This window comes from Anabrus simplex, chromosome 1 (genome assembly GCF_040414725.1).
Source record: "Anabrus simplex isolate iqAnaSimp1 chromosome 1, ASM4041472v1, whole genome shotgun sequence".
Taxonomy (NCBI): Eukaryota; Metazoa; Arthropoda; class Insecta; order Orthoptera; family Tettigoniidae; genus Anabrus; species Anabrus simplex.
The window spans coordinates 1,329,320,265-1,329,339,808 of record NC_090265.1 but is presented as its reverse complement, the minus strand read 5'-3'; the positions used below and the strand labels follow the sequence as shown (position 1 = coordinate 1,329,339,808).

The window sequence follows — 19,544 nt, the reverse complement described above, 5'->3', positions numbered from 1 at the left end:
GTAATGTGGATGTTTTCTAGGTTATTCATTAAACTTCCTTTATTAATCCTACTGATAATTTGGAGATCTTGTCTGATGTTAGTGAAATTGTGATTTGCCTCCTTCATATGAGCTCCCATAGCAGAGTATCTTCTGTATTTCTCTGCATTAACATGTTCCTGATATCTAATTAAAAAGCTCCTCCCGGATTGCCCCACGTATGTTTTTTTGCACTGGGTACATGTCAATCTGTAAATGCCAGATTCCTGGAATTCGTCATCTTTAAGTTTATTGACTTTATTGTGATTTAAAAAATCTGTGTTTTGTATTGTTGTTGGTTGAGAAAGCTATTTTGGTATTGTGCTTCTTAAACAAATTCGTGATTTCATAAATCCTCGGGTTATTAAAGGTGAACTTGACGTATTTCTTTGCATTCTCCGATTGTTGCTTTAGTTTAATTTGTTGTTGATATTTGCACTTGGTAATGATTTTGTTAATGAATTTCCAGTAACTGCACATGCAGCTGTTGTTTTTTATAAGCAAGCAGTAATAGTTAACTTTCAAAACCTTGGACTAACACAAAAGCAAGAATGTTTTTTTACAAAACGTTAATGAACTCTGATGTGCTCTAAGAATAGTAAATTGTGTTTTATATTATTATTATTATTATTATTATTATTATTATTATTATTATTACTATTATTATTATTATTATTGTAACTAGCGGTTGCTGTAATGAGACAGAAGCAAATACTGTAGATCTCGTGATCCGTTTCTATGTGCAGTAGACTATGAGAAGTGCTAAGAAAGGAAAGAAGAATGGGGGGGCTCTAGATATTTCATGTTTCAGAAGGGGAGGTGCAACAGAAAAAGTTTGAGATTATCAATCAATCAATACTGATCTGCATTGTGGGCAGTCGCCCAGGTGGCAGATTCCCTATCTGTTGTTTTCCTAACCTTTTTTTAAATGATTTCAAAGAAATTGGAAATTTACTGAACGTCTCCCTTGGTAAGTTATTCCAATCCCTAACTCGTTTCCTATAAATGAATATTTGCCCCAGTTTGTCCTCTTGAATTCCAACTTTATCTTCATATTGTGATCTTTCCTACTTTTATAAACGCCACTCAAACTTATTCGTCTACTAATGTCAATCCACGCCATCTCTCCGCTGACAGCTCGGAACATACCACTTATAATACCAATATAATGGTCCGTTATTGGACATTACAAATTTTCCAGCTAACTCATTCCTGGTTGCCTGCGTTTCGCCCTCATGTGCTAAGTTAGGTTCGTCAGTTGGGAATTGGTGTCGGAAATCACCCAGAACAAATCGAGCTGCTTTTCTTTGGATTTTTTCCAGTTCTTGAATCAGGTAATCCTGGTGAGGGTCCCATATACTGAAACTATACTCTAGTTGGGGTCTTACCAGAGACTTATATGCCCTCTCCTTTACATCCTTACTACAACCCCTAAACACTCTCATAACCATGTGCAGAGATCTGTACCCTTTATTTACAATCCCATTTATGTGATTACCGCAATGAAGATCTTTCCTTATATTAACCCCTACATACTTACAATGATCCCCAAAAGGAACTTTCATCCCATCAACGCAGTAATTAAAACTGAGAGGATTTTTCCTATTTGTGAAACTCACAGCCTGACTTTTAACCCCGTTTATCAACATACCATTGCCTGCTGTCCATCTCACAACATTTTCGAGGTCACTCTGCAGTTGCTCACAATCTTGTAACTTATTTATTACTCTATAGAGAATAACATCATCCGCAAAAAGCCTTACCTCCAATTCCACTCCTTTACTCGTATCATTTATATATATAAGAAAACAAAGGTCCGATAATACTGCCTTGAGGAATTCCCCTCTTAATTATTACAAGGTCAGATTAAAGCTTCACCTACTCTAATTCTCTGAGATCTATTTTCTAGAAATATAGCAACCCATTCAGTCACTCCTTTGTCTAGTCCAATTGCACTCATTTTTGCTAGTAGTCTCCCATGATCCACCCTATCAAATGCTTTAGACAGGTCAATCGCGATAGTCCATTTGACCTCCAAAATCCAATATATCTGCTATATCTTGCTGGAATCCTACAAGTTGAGCTTCAGTGGAATAACCTTTCCTAAAACCGAACTGCCTTCTATCGAACCAGTTATTAATTTCACAAACATGTCTTTTTTTTTTTTTACAAAAGAAAATATTTATAAAATCCTCCTATCAATACAAGTCAAGTCATCTGTTAGATGAAGCAAAGTCTATACATGTTTCAGCCTAATCTCAAGGCCAACCTCAGTAGTAAAACAATGATTACATAATATACAAACAAATTAAAAATCGTAATGATGTGAAGTGACTTTTCCTATTTGTGAAACTCACAACCTGACTTTTAACCCCGTTTATCAACATACCATTGCCTGCTGTCCATCTCACAACATTTTCGAGGTCACTCTGCAGTTGCTCACAATCTTGTAACTTATTTATTACTCTATAGAGAATAACATCATCCGCAAAAGGCTTTACCTCCGAATCCACATCATATACCAACAGAAGGGGCTTCCTATGGGGTCACCGGCCTCAGGAATCCTCGCTGATATTTACGTAGATTTCCTCGAATACACTCACCTTATAGGTAAAATTAATGGAATCAAACATTGAACTCGGTATGTGGATGATACTTTTATTATCCTGGATTCTTACATTACTGACAGCAACACCGTTCTTGAATTACTTAATAACCTGGATCCACACATAAAGTTTACGATAGAATCCGAGAACAACAATTCCCTTAATTATCTCAATTTAACTATTACTCGCAATCAGAATAAAACCATTTCTTTTAATATTTACAGGAAGCCCACTCACACAATAAACACAATCCACCAAACTTCTCTATACCCAGGGACACAGAAGAAGACAGCTTACAATAGTATGATTTTCAGAGCTCTTAATGTTCCTTTATCCCGTAAGAATTTTAGAAAGGAAATCAACACCATTTATGCAATAGCCGAAGGTAATGGTTTCAGTAAAGCTTTCGTGAATAAAATTCTCAATAAATTTAGAAATAAACCCAAGACCACCTTAGAAAAACAATCTTCCCATAAAGAGAAGTTCACCACATTTACCTTTAATAATAATAATATATATCCTATTTCAAACATCTTTAAAAAGCACGAGTTAAAAGTAGCTTTCAAGACCGTTCACACCAATACAAAAATGTTTTTAAATTCTCATACTATCAACAGCAAAAAAATTTCTAACTCTGGAATATACAAATTAAAATGCCAATCATGTCTTTCAACGTATATTGGGCAAACAGGCCGCAGTTTCAATATAAGATACTCCAAACATCTTAATGCCCTAAAGTATAATCGCTACTCAGCCATTAGCGAACACTGTAGAGAGAAAAATCATAAATACACAACAACTGATCAAGACTTAAAGATCCTGCATTACGAACAGAAAGGTCCCTTACTTAATATACTAGAGAATATATATATAGATATCGACCAATATAACAATCCCGTCTATAACTTAAATGAAATCAACGAAAAGAAAAATATTTTATTGGAAACCTTTGTCCCGCTCATCTGCGAATAGTTCGTTAATAAAAAAAGAGTTTCACTACCGACATTCTAGAACAAGACCGCCCTTCCATCAACACCCTCCTTCCGCGAATCACAACGTTCCTCCCTCCCTGCCCCTCCCCTTCCATTACCCCTCGCAACCACATCGACACAGATACACAGTAAGCCACACACAGGCTTAGTTGTCAATGTGACTTGAGACCGACAAGGTCATCTCCATTCGAGACGACAACTTTTAGTTACAAGTAAGTCATATGAGTTTTCTTTTCGTACATCATTTTAACTTGTTCTTCATCCACTCATATATTCCTTTTTTTCTCATTACAGATGTTATACACGTTTTATTCGTAGTATTGACGGTCTCACTACACTCCTCAGCATAGTGTTTTTATTGAATGAAATGTCGTATGGCTTTTAGTGCCGGGATATCCCAGGACGGGTTCGGCTCGCCAGGTGCAGGTCTTTCTATTTGACACCCGTAGGTGACCTGCGCGTCGTGATGAGGATGAAATGATGATGAAGACAGCACACACACCCAGCCCCCGTGCCATTGGAATCAACCAATTAAGGTTAAAATCCCCGACCCGGCCGGGAATCGAACCCGGGACCCTCTGAACCGAAGGCCAGTACGCTGACCGTTCAGCCAACGAGTCGGACGGTGTTTTTATTTAACAGTCAGCAAGATCTATTAGACGAGAGGACTTTGTACCTCAATGTGTTTTTAACTCACCAATCATGATCACTGTCACTTCACATCATTACGATTTTTAATTTGTTTGTATATTATGCAATCATTGTTTTACTACTGAAGATGGCCTTGAGATTAGGCTGAAACATGTATAGACTTTGCTTCATCTAACAGATGACTTGACTTGTATTGATAAGAGGATTTTATAAATACTTTCTTTCGTAAAGTGATAACCGTTAATACGGAATGAGATTCATAACTTGCAAACATGTCTAATATAATCAGAAAGAATGCCTTCCCAAAGCTTACATACAATGCACGTCAAACATACTGACCTGTAATTTTCAGCTTTATGTCTATTACCCTTTCCTTTATACACAGGGGTTACTATAGCAACTCTCCATTCATCTGGTATAGCTCCTCTGACCAAACAATAATCAAATAAGTACTTCAGATATGGTATTATATCCCAACCCATTGTCTTTAGTATATCCCAGAAATCTGATCAATTCCAGCCGCTTTTCTAGTTTTCAACTTTTGTATCTTATTGTAAATGTCATTGTTATCATATGTAAATTTTAATACTTCTTTGGCCTTAGTCTCCTCCTCTATCTGGACATTATCCTTGTAACCAACAATCTTTACATACTGCTGACTGAATACTTCTGCCTTTTGAAGATCCTCACATACACACTCTCCTAGTTCATTAATTATTCCTGGAATGTCCTTCTTGGAATCTGTTTCTGCCTTAAAATACCTATACTTACCCTTCCATTTTTCACTAAAATTTGTATGATTGCCAATTATGCTTGCCATCATGTTATCCTTAGCTGCCTTCTTTGCTAGATTCAATGTTCTAGGAAGTTCCTTCAATTTCTCCTTACTTCCACTTCTCTTTATTTCTCTATTATAATAAGGTGGGTCTTTACCATTCCTTACCACCCTTAAAGGTACAAACCTGTTTTCGCATTCCTCAACAATTTCTTTAAACCCATCCCAGAGTCTGTTTACATTTTTATTTACCGTTTTCCACCAATCATAGTTACTTTTTAGAATTTGCAATATTCAACTTTAGTGATAATAATGCATAAACATCAAAACTCTTATTTAGTGGATTTTAGACAACTTGAGTGAAGTAATAACAATCTCAAGGTATCGTGATGTAGATTAATGGTCACTTATGAGTGACTGCAGGGCAAACATTTTCCCCATCAGATAACATGATTTTAATAGGTTTCCATTTGAACTCTACAGACTTCATCTCTTATGACCATAAGATTTTTTATTTGGAAAGGATAATCATGCAGTTTTCATAATCCCTTTTTTAAAGGTCATTATCATCCTTATAATTCCATTAATACAAATAACTAGAGCAAACGTTCACTACCTATAGCCCGTTACTTAGCTACATGCTATTACAAGAAACTTTGCAGGCATTGTTACTCATACTGTCTTCAGTACAATCACCAAACAAGAGGCATACTCACTTTATGAGATTTTGCTACTTTCTGGTAACAGGTTTCCAACTCCATTTTTAATGAGCTATTTTCTTGGATCAAAATTTCAACCATTTCAGCAGGCGGCCAAATTTCCCGTCCTTGAGATTCCAAATCTTCACGACCGTTGGTTTTAGGTCTGGTGGGATAGAATGGAAAAAAACAGTATATTGCAAGAATCATGTATTGATTTGGTGGCTACTTACATTTAAAAGGATGAAACAATAACATGATAATCCCTTGTTAAAATTAGTCATGAAATCTTGATACAACAATACTGCGCAGACAGAAAAAATATTGTCGTAAAGAGGGATTTAGAATAATGCGTTCTTATGTCTACTGATGAAGACAATAACATCTGAAAACTGAATTACATTAACTACCTGCCACTAACATGAGGATTGCAACAAAAAATAAAATAAAAAAATAAAATATCAATACTTTACCTAAATGTCCAACAGAGTACCTTCATACTGATCATAATTTAAATTTCTCACATAAAATTGTTGTTCATATTATGCAGCACTCCACTACTGTAAAGTACCACAGTTAAGAAATCTGAAATGGCAGTATGTTTGACATTTCTGTTCACAGAGAAACACACTAAGACCTAATTGCATTGCGGTTCACTGCTGCAGTTACAACAGTCCTTTGAATATACGACAAAGTGCCAAAACAAGATAACAGAGGGGCTATTTTAGTTTTAAGCAGCTATCCAATAACTATAATACTGCCATTTAAATCCTTCTGATATGCACACTATCTAGATCAGCCTGGTATTCTGTAGCTGTCGAGTTCCCACAGTTGCTCAACAAACCCACCCTTCAGATAAGTACACAGCTATAAACACTCGCGCTTGCTAGGCTTACACAACGAATAAATTCATTTTCATATGGCAGTAAAAGATGTTCCCAATTACTGTTATACCGGGCAGAAAGCACATTGTTGGGTTCTAAAAAGGTAATCATAATGGAGAGATTCATTAATGAGATTATAAGTAAATCGAGAGGAATTTTACATTGAATTAATGGAAGTAATGCTGGGACCAGAATATCATATTGTTACACAGGGGATTATTATTGTATCGGTAATCATATGAAGATTACACTGTAGTTCCAATACCTTAAAGAAACAGCATACCAGCCAAGGAAAGGGAAGGGCCAAGGAGGCCATGAAATGGAGTAAGGTATACTACATATACAAATGATAACAACAACATTTCAAATGAGATGATAAGGAAAACAACTTTTCTGTAACAGTAGGTAAGTGATAGAGATGAAGAAACAAAATCTAAATGCTATGTGCTTTAATGTTTAAGAGCCCCGCATGTTAGCTTAGTGGTCATACAAAAACAAATTTTATATGCTAAAAGACATAATACAATAGTAATAAAAGTACTGAAGATGGCGCCAACTGCTGCTGTTGTGTGAAACGGCTCTCCAATAAATCTTGTCAATTAGCAAGATTAACAGCCAACACGTGCCATTCATGACATTCGCAGTGTAACTAATCTGTCATTGAGCTGAAACACGTTTCAGTGTGTCCGCTAAAGAAACGAATTGTCAAGTAGCGTCTATTGAAGAAGTTATGAAGGACTTCATAGGCCGCTTGGAACACGTCGTAAGCTGCACCTGCAGCACAGAAGAGCCGCAGCGGCAAAAGGCTGAGTTCTTCCAGTTCCAAGAATGGGTGTCTAGTGAGTTGAAAGATGTAACAAAAAACTGGAATATATTGAGCAGCGCCTCAAGCAACAGGCTGAACTGCTTGATGAAGCTGAACAGTACAGCCGGCGGAACTGCTTAGTGCTGCATGGTATTCCAGAGGAGCCGGCAGAGAACGTTTATGATAAAATAATCGGCACGGTGAAGGGCAAGTTAAATGTAGACATAACTATGTCTGATATAGATCATTGCCATCGATTGGGGGTGCTAAAACGAACCACACCTCAGGTTGTTGCTACGGGTAAGTGCCCTATAATCATAAATATCGCATGTTATCATGACTGGGACAGAGTTTGGAGGGCTAAGTGGCTGTTAAAAGGAACTGGCCTTCTACTGACAGAATCCCTGATAGGTATCAGAAAAACTATTTTAAACAGGGTGCGTGATCACTTCACGCTCCGACGGGTATGGACACAGGACAGAAAGTATTTGTCAGCAGAATGGCACAATTAATAAGCCTTATGCGAGAAAGCATGAGACTGACTGGGAAAATAACAATGAGTTATATAATAATGAGTAATGTTCGTGTAAGTGGAAGTGATAGTGTGTGTGAAAGTGATTGTGTGAATATTTCTGGAGATGCTTATGAAACAACTAGGGTGAGTAGTTTAACGTAAATGGGTCAGTTATTTACACCGAGCAGCATGTCTGTGATGTCATTGACCCTATCCCTCTTCAGTGTCTACCGCCTTCACCCCTACCTACTCCCTCACCATCTGTGGCAGGAGACATTCTTAAGGAAAGGTTAGCTCCCCACCAAAAAGATTTTCAGTGTTGTCACATCAATGCACAGTCGTTTGTTTGTCACTTTGACGAAATAAAGGCGCTATTTAGAAACAGTAGCTTGCACTGTATTTGTGTAACAGAGACAGGGTTACAACAGTCACTCAAATCTAATCTCATTAAACTGAGTAACATGATGTTACATCTCCTAGATTGCTTAAATCGTGTAGGGGGCAGCTGCGCTATATATTGCCGTTGCGACTTAAAGTAAACTAGTTATGACCTCAGATCCTAAGATTCCCCTTCGACTTGAATTCATGTTTACTGAACTCTTGGTTAATAATCAAAAACTACTGATTGGAGCGGTATACAAGGCGCTGGACATACGACACATATCTGACCAAGAAGTGGCATTATTGAAGATAACTCCGCTGTACAAAAACATAATCATTCTTGATAACTTCAATACTTATCTCCTAGTTACAAGTAACGAATCAAACATCCTTATAAAACTTATTCCATAGCATGGATTACAATATACCGACACTAATTGTGACTAACTATAGGTGGGCCGGCACAAGGTTGCACTTGACAGTTGTAAGTCATGTTGGCACCACTACAAAAATGAAATGAAGAACGTCACCCGTCAGTTAGAATCACCAATCCACTACTTTTTATGTCAGATACAGTTACGCATTTTATTCATGTTAATTCGTATTTAATTCCGTATAGTGTTCATAATCTTTCATTTGCCTACACAAATATGAGCATTTAAAAGATATTGTAAGGTTTAAGCGAGCTACAAAATAAATACGAACTATTTTCAGTTGATTGTTGTTGGCAACATAGGTAGTATAGCGGTGCCATCTATAAGTAGCTTGACTACTGTATTGAAGTGTTGCCGTTTTGTCTGTTGCCGCTAGCACGTGGTCAGGTGTGATTCGCGCGTTTATGAAAGTTTTGTTTTCATTTTGAGATAATTGTGAAATTTTATTTTAACGAATGCAGTGCGATGTCTCGGAAATGACAACATAGTCATGAAGCGCGAAGTGATAATCCTTTGAGCCGCGGAGTGTCCCTTAATAGTCAGGCATTAGAATTAGTGCGGAGAACTCGCGAGTTTTACGAGAGGGAGACGAAATTCGTACGCTTGTATAGCCGTCTCTCCGTTCCTGTAGATCATGTTGTGGATCGCATATCTCAAACATTAGGGCTTTCAAAGCGTAATGTCATTCAAACAGGTGTTCGCCTCCAAGAACAGAAGGAAAAAGTGACTGGGGTACATAGCAATAGCGAAAACAGGGCTGATAGTAGGGACTTGTTTCACAGCACTCCGGGAAAGAAACGAATTAAGCTATCTCCTGTAATAGGAATTAATTCTTTTCAGGCTGATGCAATACGAAGACACGAGTACGATTTTTACAGCTCAAAGTCCCTTCTGTCATTGTTATGGACAACGCACGTTACCACTCCGTAATAATGGACAAGACCCCTTCTTCGAGGGCCCGTAAGGAACTGTAAGTGGAATGGCTGCAGTAAAGAAATATCCCAGCGCATATGTGTACGACTAAATTAGTCGACACCGGGCGAGTTGGCCGTGCGGTTAGGGGCGCGCAGCTGTGAGCTCGCATCCGGGAGATAGTGGGTTCGAATTCCACTGTCGGCAGCCCTGAAGATGGTTTTCCGTGGTTTCCCATTTTCACTCCAGGCAAATGCTGGGGGTGTACCTTAATTAAGACAACGGTCGCTTCCTTCCCATTCCTAGGCCTTTCCTGTCCCATCGTCACTATAAAACCTATCTGTGTCGGTGCGATGTAAAGCAAATGGCAGGAAAAAGAAATAGTCGACGAGGTAGCGAAGGAACAAGGGTACGAGGTTATTAGGTTGCCGCCGTACCACTGTCACTTCAACCTCATTGAGTTGGTACGGTATGGGGTGAAGTAAAACATTACGTACGCACTTAGAACACGTCCTTCACAGTTACTGAAGTGGAAGGACTGTTCTGGGAGAGTATTGCTCGAATGGATGCGGCTTTGTGCAGGAAGAAATTTAGCCATGTCGCAGCATTCATTAATTCGGCAATGGCAATACATGGGATCATCAGTGACTCTCAGGCGTTGATGATCTGCCTAGACGATGATGACAGTGACAACGAAGGCGACGGTAGTGATGGCAGTGAACTGGAGGGTATCGAGCCTCTGCCTTTGTGAATCAGGTATGAAAATAAGGTTTCTGAATTTTCGTAAATTTTATAGAATTTACTTGAAACATTTTGTGTTAGCACCGGTGTATATTATTCTAACATTTATTGGTGAAGGTGTATATGAAGTGAGATCCTTGTCGGCCGATTTCTTCCGTGTTTTCTAACATCGCGATAATAAGAACTTTGTAGTATATTTACCTCGTATAATTTTGTGTGATGAATAATCGGTGAGTTCAAAGTTCAATTTTTGTCGGCAGATTTCATTTGTATTGTGTATCATCGCGATGACATTAAAAACATTTCTCCCATGTTTTTAAAAACCCATGTGTCGTGCAATCAGCTGTTGTAACGGCGGCAACATCGCTTCGTGCGCCATTGCAGTGTGACCAATATTGTGCGCAGCTGTCATGTGCAACCTTACGCCGGCCCACCTATACATTCACAAAATAAATCACATGTCTCACACACTGATTGATCTTATTATAACAAACAATCCTCAGAAAGTGATGTACCAGGTATTTCCACCCACAATTTCATCTACTTGTTACTCTCTCAAGGTACCAAAGTACAAAACCAGGTACATAATGCAAAGGGACCTCAAGCATTATGACACTGAGGTAATACGAAATGCATCATATTGACTGCTGTGGAATGACATTCTACTGACTAATGAGATTGATGATAAGGTTGACAGACTGAACTCATTAAAACTAGGACTGTATCACAAATACGCTCTGAAGAAGCATATTTAGTTTCTCACCCTTTGTCTTCTTGGCTAACAAATGAAATTAAGTCGGTCATGGCAAATCGTGATGCAAGGTATAGGCGATTTAGGCGAACTGGAAGCACTAGTGATTCTGAAAATTACCATATTCATCGAAATAAAGTTAAGCAATTCATTCGTACCAGCAAGAATAAATAAATTCAAGAGATAAGAAACGGGAAGTTCAGCAGCCTGACCAAGCAGGCACCCAATATACCACTTGATGATCTAAATTCTCATTTTACGAAAGCAGCATACACTAATAATGATATTACTAATAATAATGACTATGATAATAATAATAATAATAATAATAATAATCATAATCCAGATGATGACCTAACTGCTGTTGATGATATTTACATCATAAATACTCATTCCCGAGTAAATTAAATAAAATTCACGTTCAAAAACGTTAGTTCGAACGATGCGAAGTGTGTAATTTACTCCCTCAAGTCAGATGTTCCGAGTAATGATGACATACCATTCTTTCATAAAAAATATTATTGGTGCAATATTACCTATTCTGGTGCATATACTTAATCACTGCCTTGTATAGGGATTATTTCCATGTGTGTGGAAGTATGGTATCGTCATTCCCATTCCTAAGAAGAATTCTCCTAATTTACAATCAGATTATCGCCCTATATCCATTCTCCCGCCCTTTTCCAAAGTACTAGAATGCTTGGTACACAAACAAGTCCTTACTTACTTGACTAACTACTCAATGCTTGACCCTTACCAATCTGGTTTCAAGAAAGGATACAGCGCAATGACTGCCTTACTGAAAGTAACTGATGATATCCGACATGCAATGGACACTCAAAAAGTGACTGTATTGGTTCTACTCGATTTTTCTAGTGCTTTTGATACTGTTGTTCCTAAATTGCTACTTTCAAATCTGGATTCATTAAATTTCAGCAAGACGGCAATAAACTTTTTTCAGTTCGTATCTCAAAAAATATTAACAGATCTGGGTGGCTTAACAAACCCTTCAGTATCTCGCAAGGGTCTGTACTTGGACCATTACTGTTTGCAATTTACGTACACGATGTTGCGAAATTAATTATATACTGCAAGCATCATCATTATGCTGATGATCTGCAGATCTACTACCACTCAAGAACTGATAAAATTCAGAGTGCTGTACACGTTAATGCAGATTTAAGTCGCATAAGTAATTTTGCATTGAGTAACAATCTCAAAATTAATCCTCTTAACATGCAAGCAACAATCATTGGCACTTCAAAAAACTTACATGCCTTAAAACAATATGAAATTCCTACTGCAGCACAAAACAATTCCATTATTCCATACTGTGAAAAGTTATGAATCTTGGTGTGGCTATAAGCGAAACATTGAACTGGTTGCAACAAGTGATGAAAGTGTGCCAAAAGATATATCAAAGCCTGCATCCCCTGAAGTGGTTTAAAAATATATTTCCTTGGTCCCTGAAAATAAAGCTCATCCAGTCACTTTTGTTTCCAATTCTCGAATACTGTGATACAGTTTTTATTGATATCAATAATGAGCAAGGCATGAGACTGCAATGTGCCAAAAATGCATGCATCAGGTATGCATTCGACATACGACCATATGCCCACATATCCCCATACTATGGACAGTTATCTAGGTTACGACTGAATGACAGACGTAGACTCCATGCAACTACCTTGGTGTAACAAGTGCTTTCTGAAAACACTCCTCCTTACCTATCCACCAGATTTTGCTACCTTAGTTCACTACACCTGTTCAATACTGCAACCTACAACAGACCGTTCAATATCACCACTACGAGCTGGAGGAATGAACTCCCCAATGACATCGGGGAAGCTAAATCTAAGACAAAGTTTAAAATCCTTTGCCAGCATCACCTTATAAGCACTTCCAGTCTTTCTTGAGTGTGAATGGCATGTATGAATGAGAGTGAATGTGGTTGTTTCACTATAAGTTTACACGTTAGTTATACTTTACTTTACTTTAGTTAGTTTAGTTTATACTTCAGGTTGTAAAGATTTAGTATGTTTAAATTAGGTCTTTTCAGTTTTTATACTGTTACCATATTTTAAAACAAAAACTGTTGAAATTCTTACTTTGTAAAACTGTAAAAATTATTTTGTAAATTAATACTCATTAATATACACGAAGTGGTTAAGTGTAAGAAAGGGCCCAGGAGCCCTAACTTTGTCACAATAAAGTCACTTTAATAATAATAATAATATTTCCAATTTAAAAAACATTCATTTTTATAATTTAAAAGAGAATTTACCAATGAAATGTCATTTGTCTTTATTACTGTGAGGTCTTTTTAGCCTGTTGAAACTAATTTAGGATTTTTTTAAAAATTAGATAATATCTAAAAAAGAAAACATTTAATAACAGATTATACCTAAATAAAATACCATTTAATAAAAAAAACAGAAAGGCATGTTTTGTTCTTGAAGGATCATCATCAGATTCTATCAAACCACATCTTTTTTTTCAATTATTGAACTGATGACTATTATAAGCAAGTGTAAAAACATATACAGTAGAAGTCTGTTTTAGCGAGAATTCATAGCGGTGAAAAATTTACTCGCTATAGTGGATTGTCGTTATATACGATTTTTTGTAAAAGTTGGGGAAAACCCCACACACATTAAAATAAGTATGGAATGGCAATCTGTGTGTTCAAAACTTGCATCTTCACAGATTTTCATACTACAGCTTACTCATAAGTTATTTTTCTAATTCCGAGACAACGTGAAGACGTTCGTTGAATTTCATTCTGCAAAATTTGAGTAGTATAACTCAGTGGCTTCTGTGGCAAATGTTTCAGTTTTCTTATTCAAACAGTCACCTATCCTAACTTAACCTCACATGTATCATGAAAACATATTCCAAGCACCAGTAATGATAATATTTTCACTATAAATTACTTAGGAATAGCCTTTCCCAAATTTAACCAGACACAAAAAAATACAGTGAAAGCTCATAGTACTTCCTCATTAAGACGATTTCTCACTTAACACATTGCAAATTCCCGATTTACGTCGTATTAAATCTATTTAAACATATCTCGCTTATCGCGTCACAAATTTTCGTTATTACTGCTCAGTACGATCACCTATTCCCCAGCTCTGAAATTGTTCTTTGTCATCCCTTCTGAAAGGGACGTTATTCCCAACATAGATTAAAGCCCTTGCCACAGGAAGCAGGTCGGGGAAGGTTATGCGAAAATGGGAAATGGCCTTGAATTTCGCAAATTCAGAGAATAAATTATAGCTGCGGAAAACAAGCCATTAGCCTCAGGAAAGGTCAGTTTTGCTTTCCGGTTTTCATTGATATTGCTAAATAACCCAGTAAGCTGGTTTGTGTTTGTATTTCGCATTCCATTCTGAAGTTAGAAATGTATTCTGTGTTGAGTGACACAGTGAAGGTGAGCGAATATTTGTTGCGTGATAGACTACAAAAGGAAGTTTACTAGCATGGTGCATATTTGTCTTGTGGTAGCCCCATTATAGATACTGAAAAAGCCATGAAATCGCTTCCTAATGAAGACAAAATCCAGGAAGTGGACAGGCATCCGTATCTTTCAACTGAGGCGTGTATGTTGGAACTCGCACCTTTGAGTTTCGACTCGAGTTGATCGAAGTGCTGTCGCATTCAAGATGACGGTCAAAGTCATTTCCCTTGTACATAGCCAAGTTTAACCTCCAAATTCATGGTCGAAGAGTGTGACCAGAAAATAATGCTTAACCAACTAATCCGAAATATAAGGCTCAGCTGACATTTGTTTTAGAAAGTGCGCGATCTGCAATAATGCGTTGATACTTTTATAGGGCCCCACTGCAAACGTTTTTATGTGTTGTCAGGTGTTTTACACACCTTTTAATACACTACCGTATAATCCTGAATACCACCCGCACTTTTTTCCCCAAAATATTGGTTCTAAATGTTGGGTGCGGGTCGTATTCAAGCCGTTCATTCTCGTAAATATTTACTACGTTTGTATGCAGTATTGAAATAGATTTGAATACGGTTACCGTACTCAATATACCACATGTAAACGGGCATTCAGGTCTTATTGTGTTTTCGTTACGTTCTAGAAAACAAAATTGATTTTTTCTCAATACGGTTACAGCAACATGTAAACGCGAAATGTAAGGTAATCAAAGAATATCAAACAAATCTGAAATAATACGAAAGCCGCTGCTGAGGATCCTTGATTGTCATTTGTTTCACAAGTGTTGCTGGCATGCTGGGTGCGCGAATAGCTGATCTCGCGGGATGGTTACGGAAGTCTACCTCGCTCACATTCGAGTTCCGTATTTGTCCCGTGAAAGTGCTGTCTCAATAGTAAGTGACGGATTCAAAACGGCGTCTGCGGTCATTTACTGTGCGTGAGAAACTTAAAGTTGTAAGCGAAGCTGAAATATACGGAAATCGTGCCGTTGGCAGAAAGTACGATATTGATGAATTGTGCATTCATGATTGGCAGAAGAAAGAGAACTTCTAAAAAGTATCGGCGATCACAGAGCATTCCGCGGCTGGAATGCAGTGTTTCCGGAAATTGAAGAACGACTCCCCATATTTGTGATAGAAAAACGTGAGTTGGGATATGGTATTTCTAGCGAAATGTGTCAATTGAAAGCACTAGAGATCTCAAAAGAACTCGAAATACAGGGTTTCACTGCAAGCCGAGGACGTATCCGAAACTTTTTCAGTACATAGTTTTAAAATTAAACGATCGTTTACTTCAGCCTTTATTTCTAACGAGTTGACTACTGCTATCAGCCACGTTATTTACACATTTATTACGGAAACATGTTTTCTTTCATTCCTAATTGTGCTTATAAAACACCAGTTGAGTATTACTGATGATGAGATGATGCTTGTTGTTTAAAGGGGCCTAACATCTAAGGTCATCGATCCCCGAGCATTACTAATCGACTCCAATATCGCCTTCGAGTCTGAATGTCAATGAGTGTTTGCTAGTGCATATAGCGAAAAATCTATACCGAAGATGGTCGATCACATTGAATATAATCACTGGAGTGCATAAATAGTGATAATGGAAAAAAAAAAGTATGCACGCTCAATCACTGGTAATAACGGATGCATCAGTGATAAGGTTCTCACAGTAACCAAAGGATAATACACAATTTAATATAGTAATTTTCAAGGGGCAGAAAAAAGCTGTCGTTATAACGGAATTCTCGCTATATGCTGTACTCGCTATAGTGCACTTCTACTGTATGTTAAAATTTATATACAGCTTCCTAGTAACTGTTGAAATGTTTGAACTTTAGATAATAATTTACTCCTCCTGTGCTTCCTCTCTCCTCACTAAACCGGCTTTTGCTGAACTGTACTTGTAGTCTATTGTTGTTGTTGTTGTTGTTATATATGATTTAATTTAATAGAGTGAATAGTGGGGAATCTTTGTTTGTATGTGATTGGTGTGGTTATTCTGGTTGGCTGTATTTTTTCCTTTTTAGGTGTGTGTGATCATTGAGGTTATTGTAGTTAACATTTTTTGCTATGTGTATTTTTATTTCCTTCTTTATATTTAATGTTTCTTTATTATTTTTGAGGTGTAATATTTTGAAATCTGTGCTGATGTTTGAAACATAGTGGGCACGTTGTCTTCAAGATTTTCTTCTGTTACAAAGTGACGTACTGTATCTGAATCATGTGCAGTAGTTGGTGACTATCTTGAATGTTGCCATTGATGCTTTCACGGCCCGTACTTATAGACATGATACTGTATAGGCTTTTGGGCTTATGCTGTATCAAGAAAATAAGGTGAAATTCTTTACGTTTTGCAGAGAACTGTGCTCTGCGTCATCAGAAGAAAATATTGACTGTCCACGAGAAAGGCTTCTCAATATTATTACGGAAAAGCATGTTGGTGCTCTTACGCTGTGGTCTAAGAGAAAATGTGTGGTTACTGATAGGACGTCAGGTAACACGTGAAATAGTGAGAAAGTGTGTTGTCTGTCGTCGCCATGCTAGTCAGAATTTCGATGCTGATTCTCCGCCGCTCCCTCCATCCAGAGTAAATGACGCTGCAGTGTTTGAGGTGTGTGGGATTGATTACGCCAGTCCTCTCATTATGAAAGGTAGCCAAAAAGCATGGGTAGCCCTATTCACGCGTGGAGTATACAGGGCGATACATTTGGAGATTGTCACGTCTCAAAGTACCAATTATTTTTGTTAGCTACACGGCGATTTATTGCTTCTTGCGATGAATCCTCTTCAGCGAGCATAAGTATTCTGAACGGAACTGAGCCGGTAGCCAAAAAGCATGGGTAGCCCTGTTCACGTGTGGAGTCTACAGGGCGATACACTTGGAGATTGTCACGTCTCTAAGTACCAATTCTTTTTGTTAGCTACACGGCAATTTATTGCTTCTTGAGATGAATCCTCTTCAGTGAGCCTAAGTATTCTGAACGGAACTGAGCCCTCAGCTGCTCCCTGAGTTTGTGTCGATAGCACAAACGACGCTGCAAGTGGTTTTTTTCAATTTCGTCAATATCCTCAGTTCCACTATTGTGAATATCTTTGAGGAACATCTCCGGTGTCAAGGCAACAGGATTTTGATTGGTTTCCGATGAAACAGTGATTGTTCTGGAATTAACAATGCATTCACATTCACACAGAACGGTATACAACTCATCCAGGTTCATTGATGCTCTCCCCAAGATCCGTCGAAGAACCCGCTTAATATTTTGAACCATCCTCTCATAGAATCCTCCCCACCATGAGGCAGTCAGTGGGTCTGCCCTCAGTAGGAGAAACCATGTTAATTGGTTCAGATGATACCAAAAGAATCTACTGGCCACTTGCATGAGTAGAAAACATAACTCAGGGACATGATGGAAATATGCTAGTTATTCGGCTGAGAACTGAAAAGGGAACAATGACTCGCCCGCTACAACGCGTGTTTCCTTTGAAGATTGAATGCCAGTCTATCAAGGATAGTGAAGAGGTGTTGGACCCTGTTGCGGCTTCTATTTCGGATTCTTGTGATCATACTGAGTCATCCAAAGTCGTTCAGATACCGCCAGGTTTTAGTATTGACCCTCAAGTTACTTGATCTGGAAGACTAGTGTAAGCGCCGCATCGTTTGGACTTGTAGAGAAGGAAGATACCACAATTTTTCTTCATTTTGTTTTGAAAAAAAAAAAGACACCTTTTGGGATGTGTGAGTGTTTTGTTTTCATTATGTAATCTTCTTTATATCCAACCTATGTTTTAGATGCTCTGTTCATATAGTATGGGACAGAATATTAAAATATAGATCAAATAAAAAGTATAAAAAGGGGATATCTGCTGTTTAATCATATGACATTTAACACAGGGTTTTCTTGGATTCAGAGAACTAGGGTGCATGCAACTGCATCAAGATTGGGCTCGTTAGTAGCTTTACTTTATATTTCCAACAACCCAGATATCCTGATATCTTTTAGATAAAATAAAGAAGACATTAAGTCTTATCACACTTAACTCTATTTGTGGCTGCCTTGCCCAAAATGTGTTTCCTCATTTGAAAAGCACATACAGCATTTTTTGCTGTCTAACTTTCAACAATGTCTTCTATATACAGATGAATCTGCTGAATATATACAAACAAACTAAATGTTATATCAATACTGAACCATTCTGTTCATGGTCAAAAAATGTTGATTTTATAATAATTATGGGAATTGTATGAGACCACAAAGAAAGCGCCTTGGGTGGCATTTTATTGTGTAGGAGTATCTGAGATTGCACGCTTTTCATGAGAACGTAGTGTCAGAAGCGAGCTGAAGTTTCTAGATGCTCATTAAAATTTATTATCCCAGCAAACCTCTTCACTTGCAGCTTGGGACGCACGCAGCTCCGTGAGATATCGCGGGAATTTTACATTGGAGGGAAAGGAATTTATTCAATATCTTCAATTACAAGATGAATGCAGAGGATTGGATACAAGAACTGCAGTCAGGATATTTTTCTGAAAATTTTGATATGCGGCATGGCCCTAGTTGTAATCACAATAAAAGTACGAGTACTTAATATGCATATATCGCGGGAGAAATTTTCCACACCGCGGGCGCGCGCATGAAGCACACACGCGTAGAGCTCGGTAGTGTGGATGCGAGACTGCTAATATATATACGACTGCCAAGCGCGCTAGAGTCATTCACTGTGTGTATCGCCGTCACGTAGGTGTCTGGCACGCCGCTGTTCAGCAAAGAGAAGACCCCCTTCATCTACAAGCAACGCAGTCAGAGTTCACCTTATACTTGGGAGGTGTAAGTAACAACCATTTATAATAGAGATCAGAACTTTATATAGCAAGTGTTGACCTGTTTTCATGCGAGAATATTCTGATACTAGTAA

At 37.8% G+C, this 19,544-nt stretch overlaps 1 protein-coding gene across 2 annotated transcripts in view; it reads right to left on the bottom strand.

Annotated features, from left to right (window-relative positions):
- Positions 1-19,544, bottom strand: part of LOC136858307 (centrosomal protein of 164 kDa) — a 208,807-nt gene that overhangs the window by 109,052 nt on the left and 80,211 nt on the right. For both annotated transcript variants that reach the window (XM_067137748.2, XM_067137749.2), the window contains exon 6: positions 5,759-5,906. In XM_067137748.2, the coding sequence (XP_066993849.1) occupies positions 5,759-5,906 (148 nt within the window). The remainder of the gene's footprint in view (positions 1-5,758; positions 5,907-19,544) is intronic.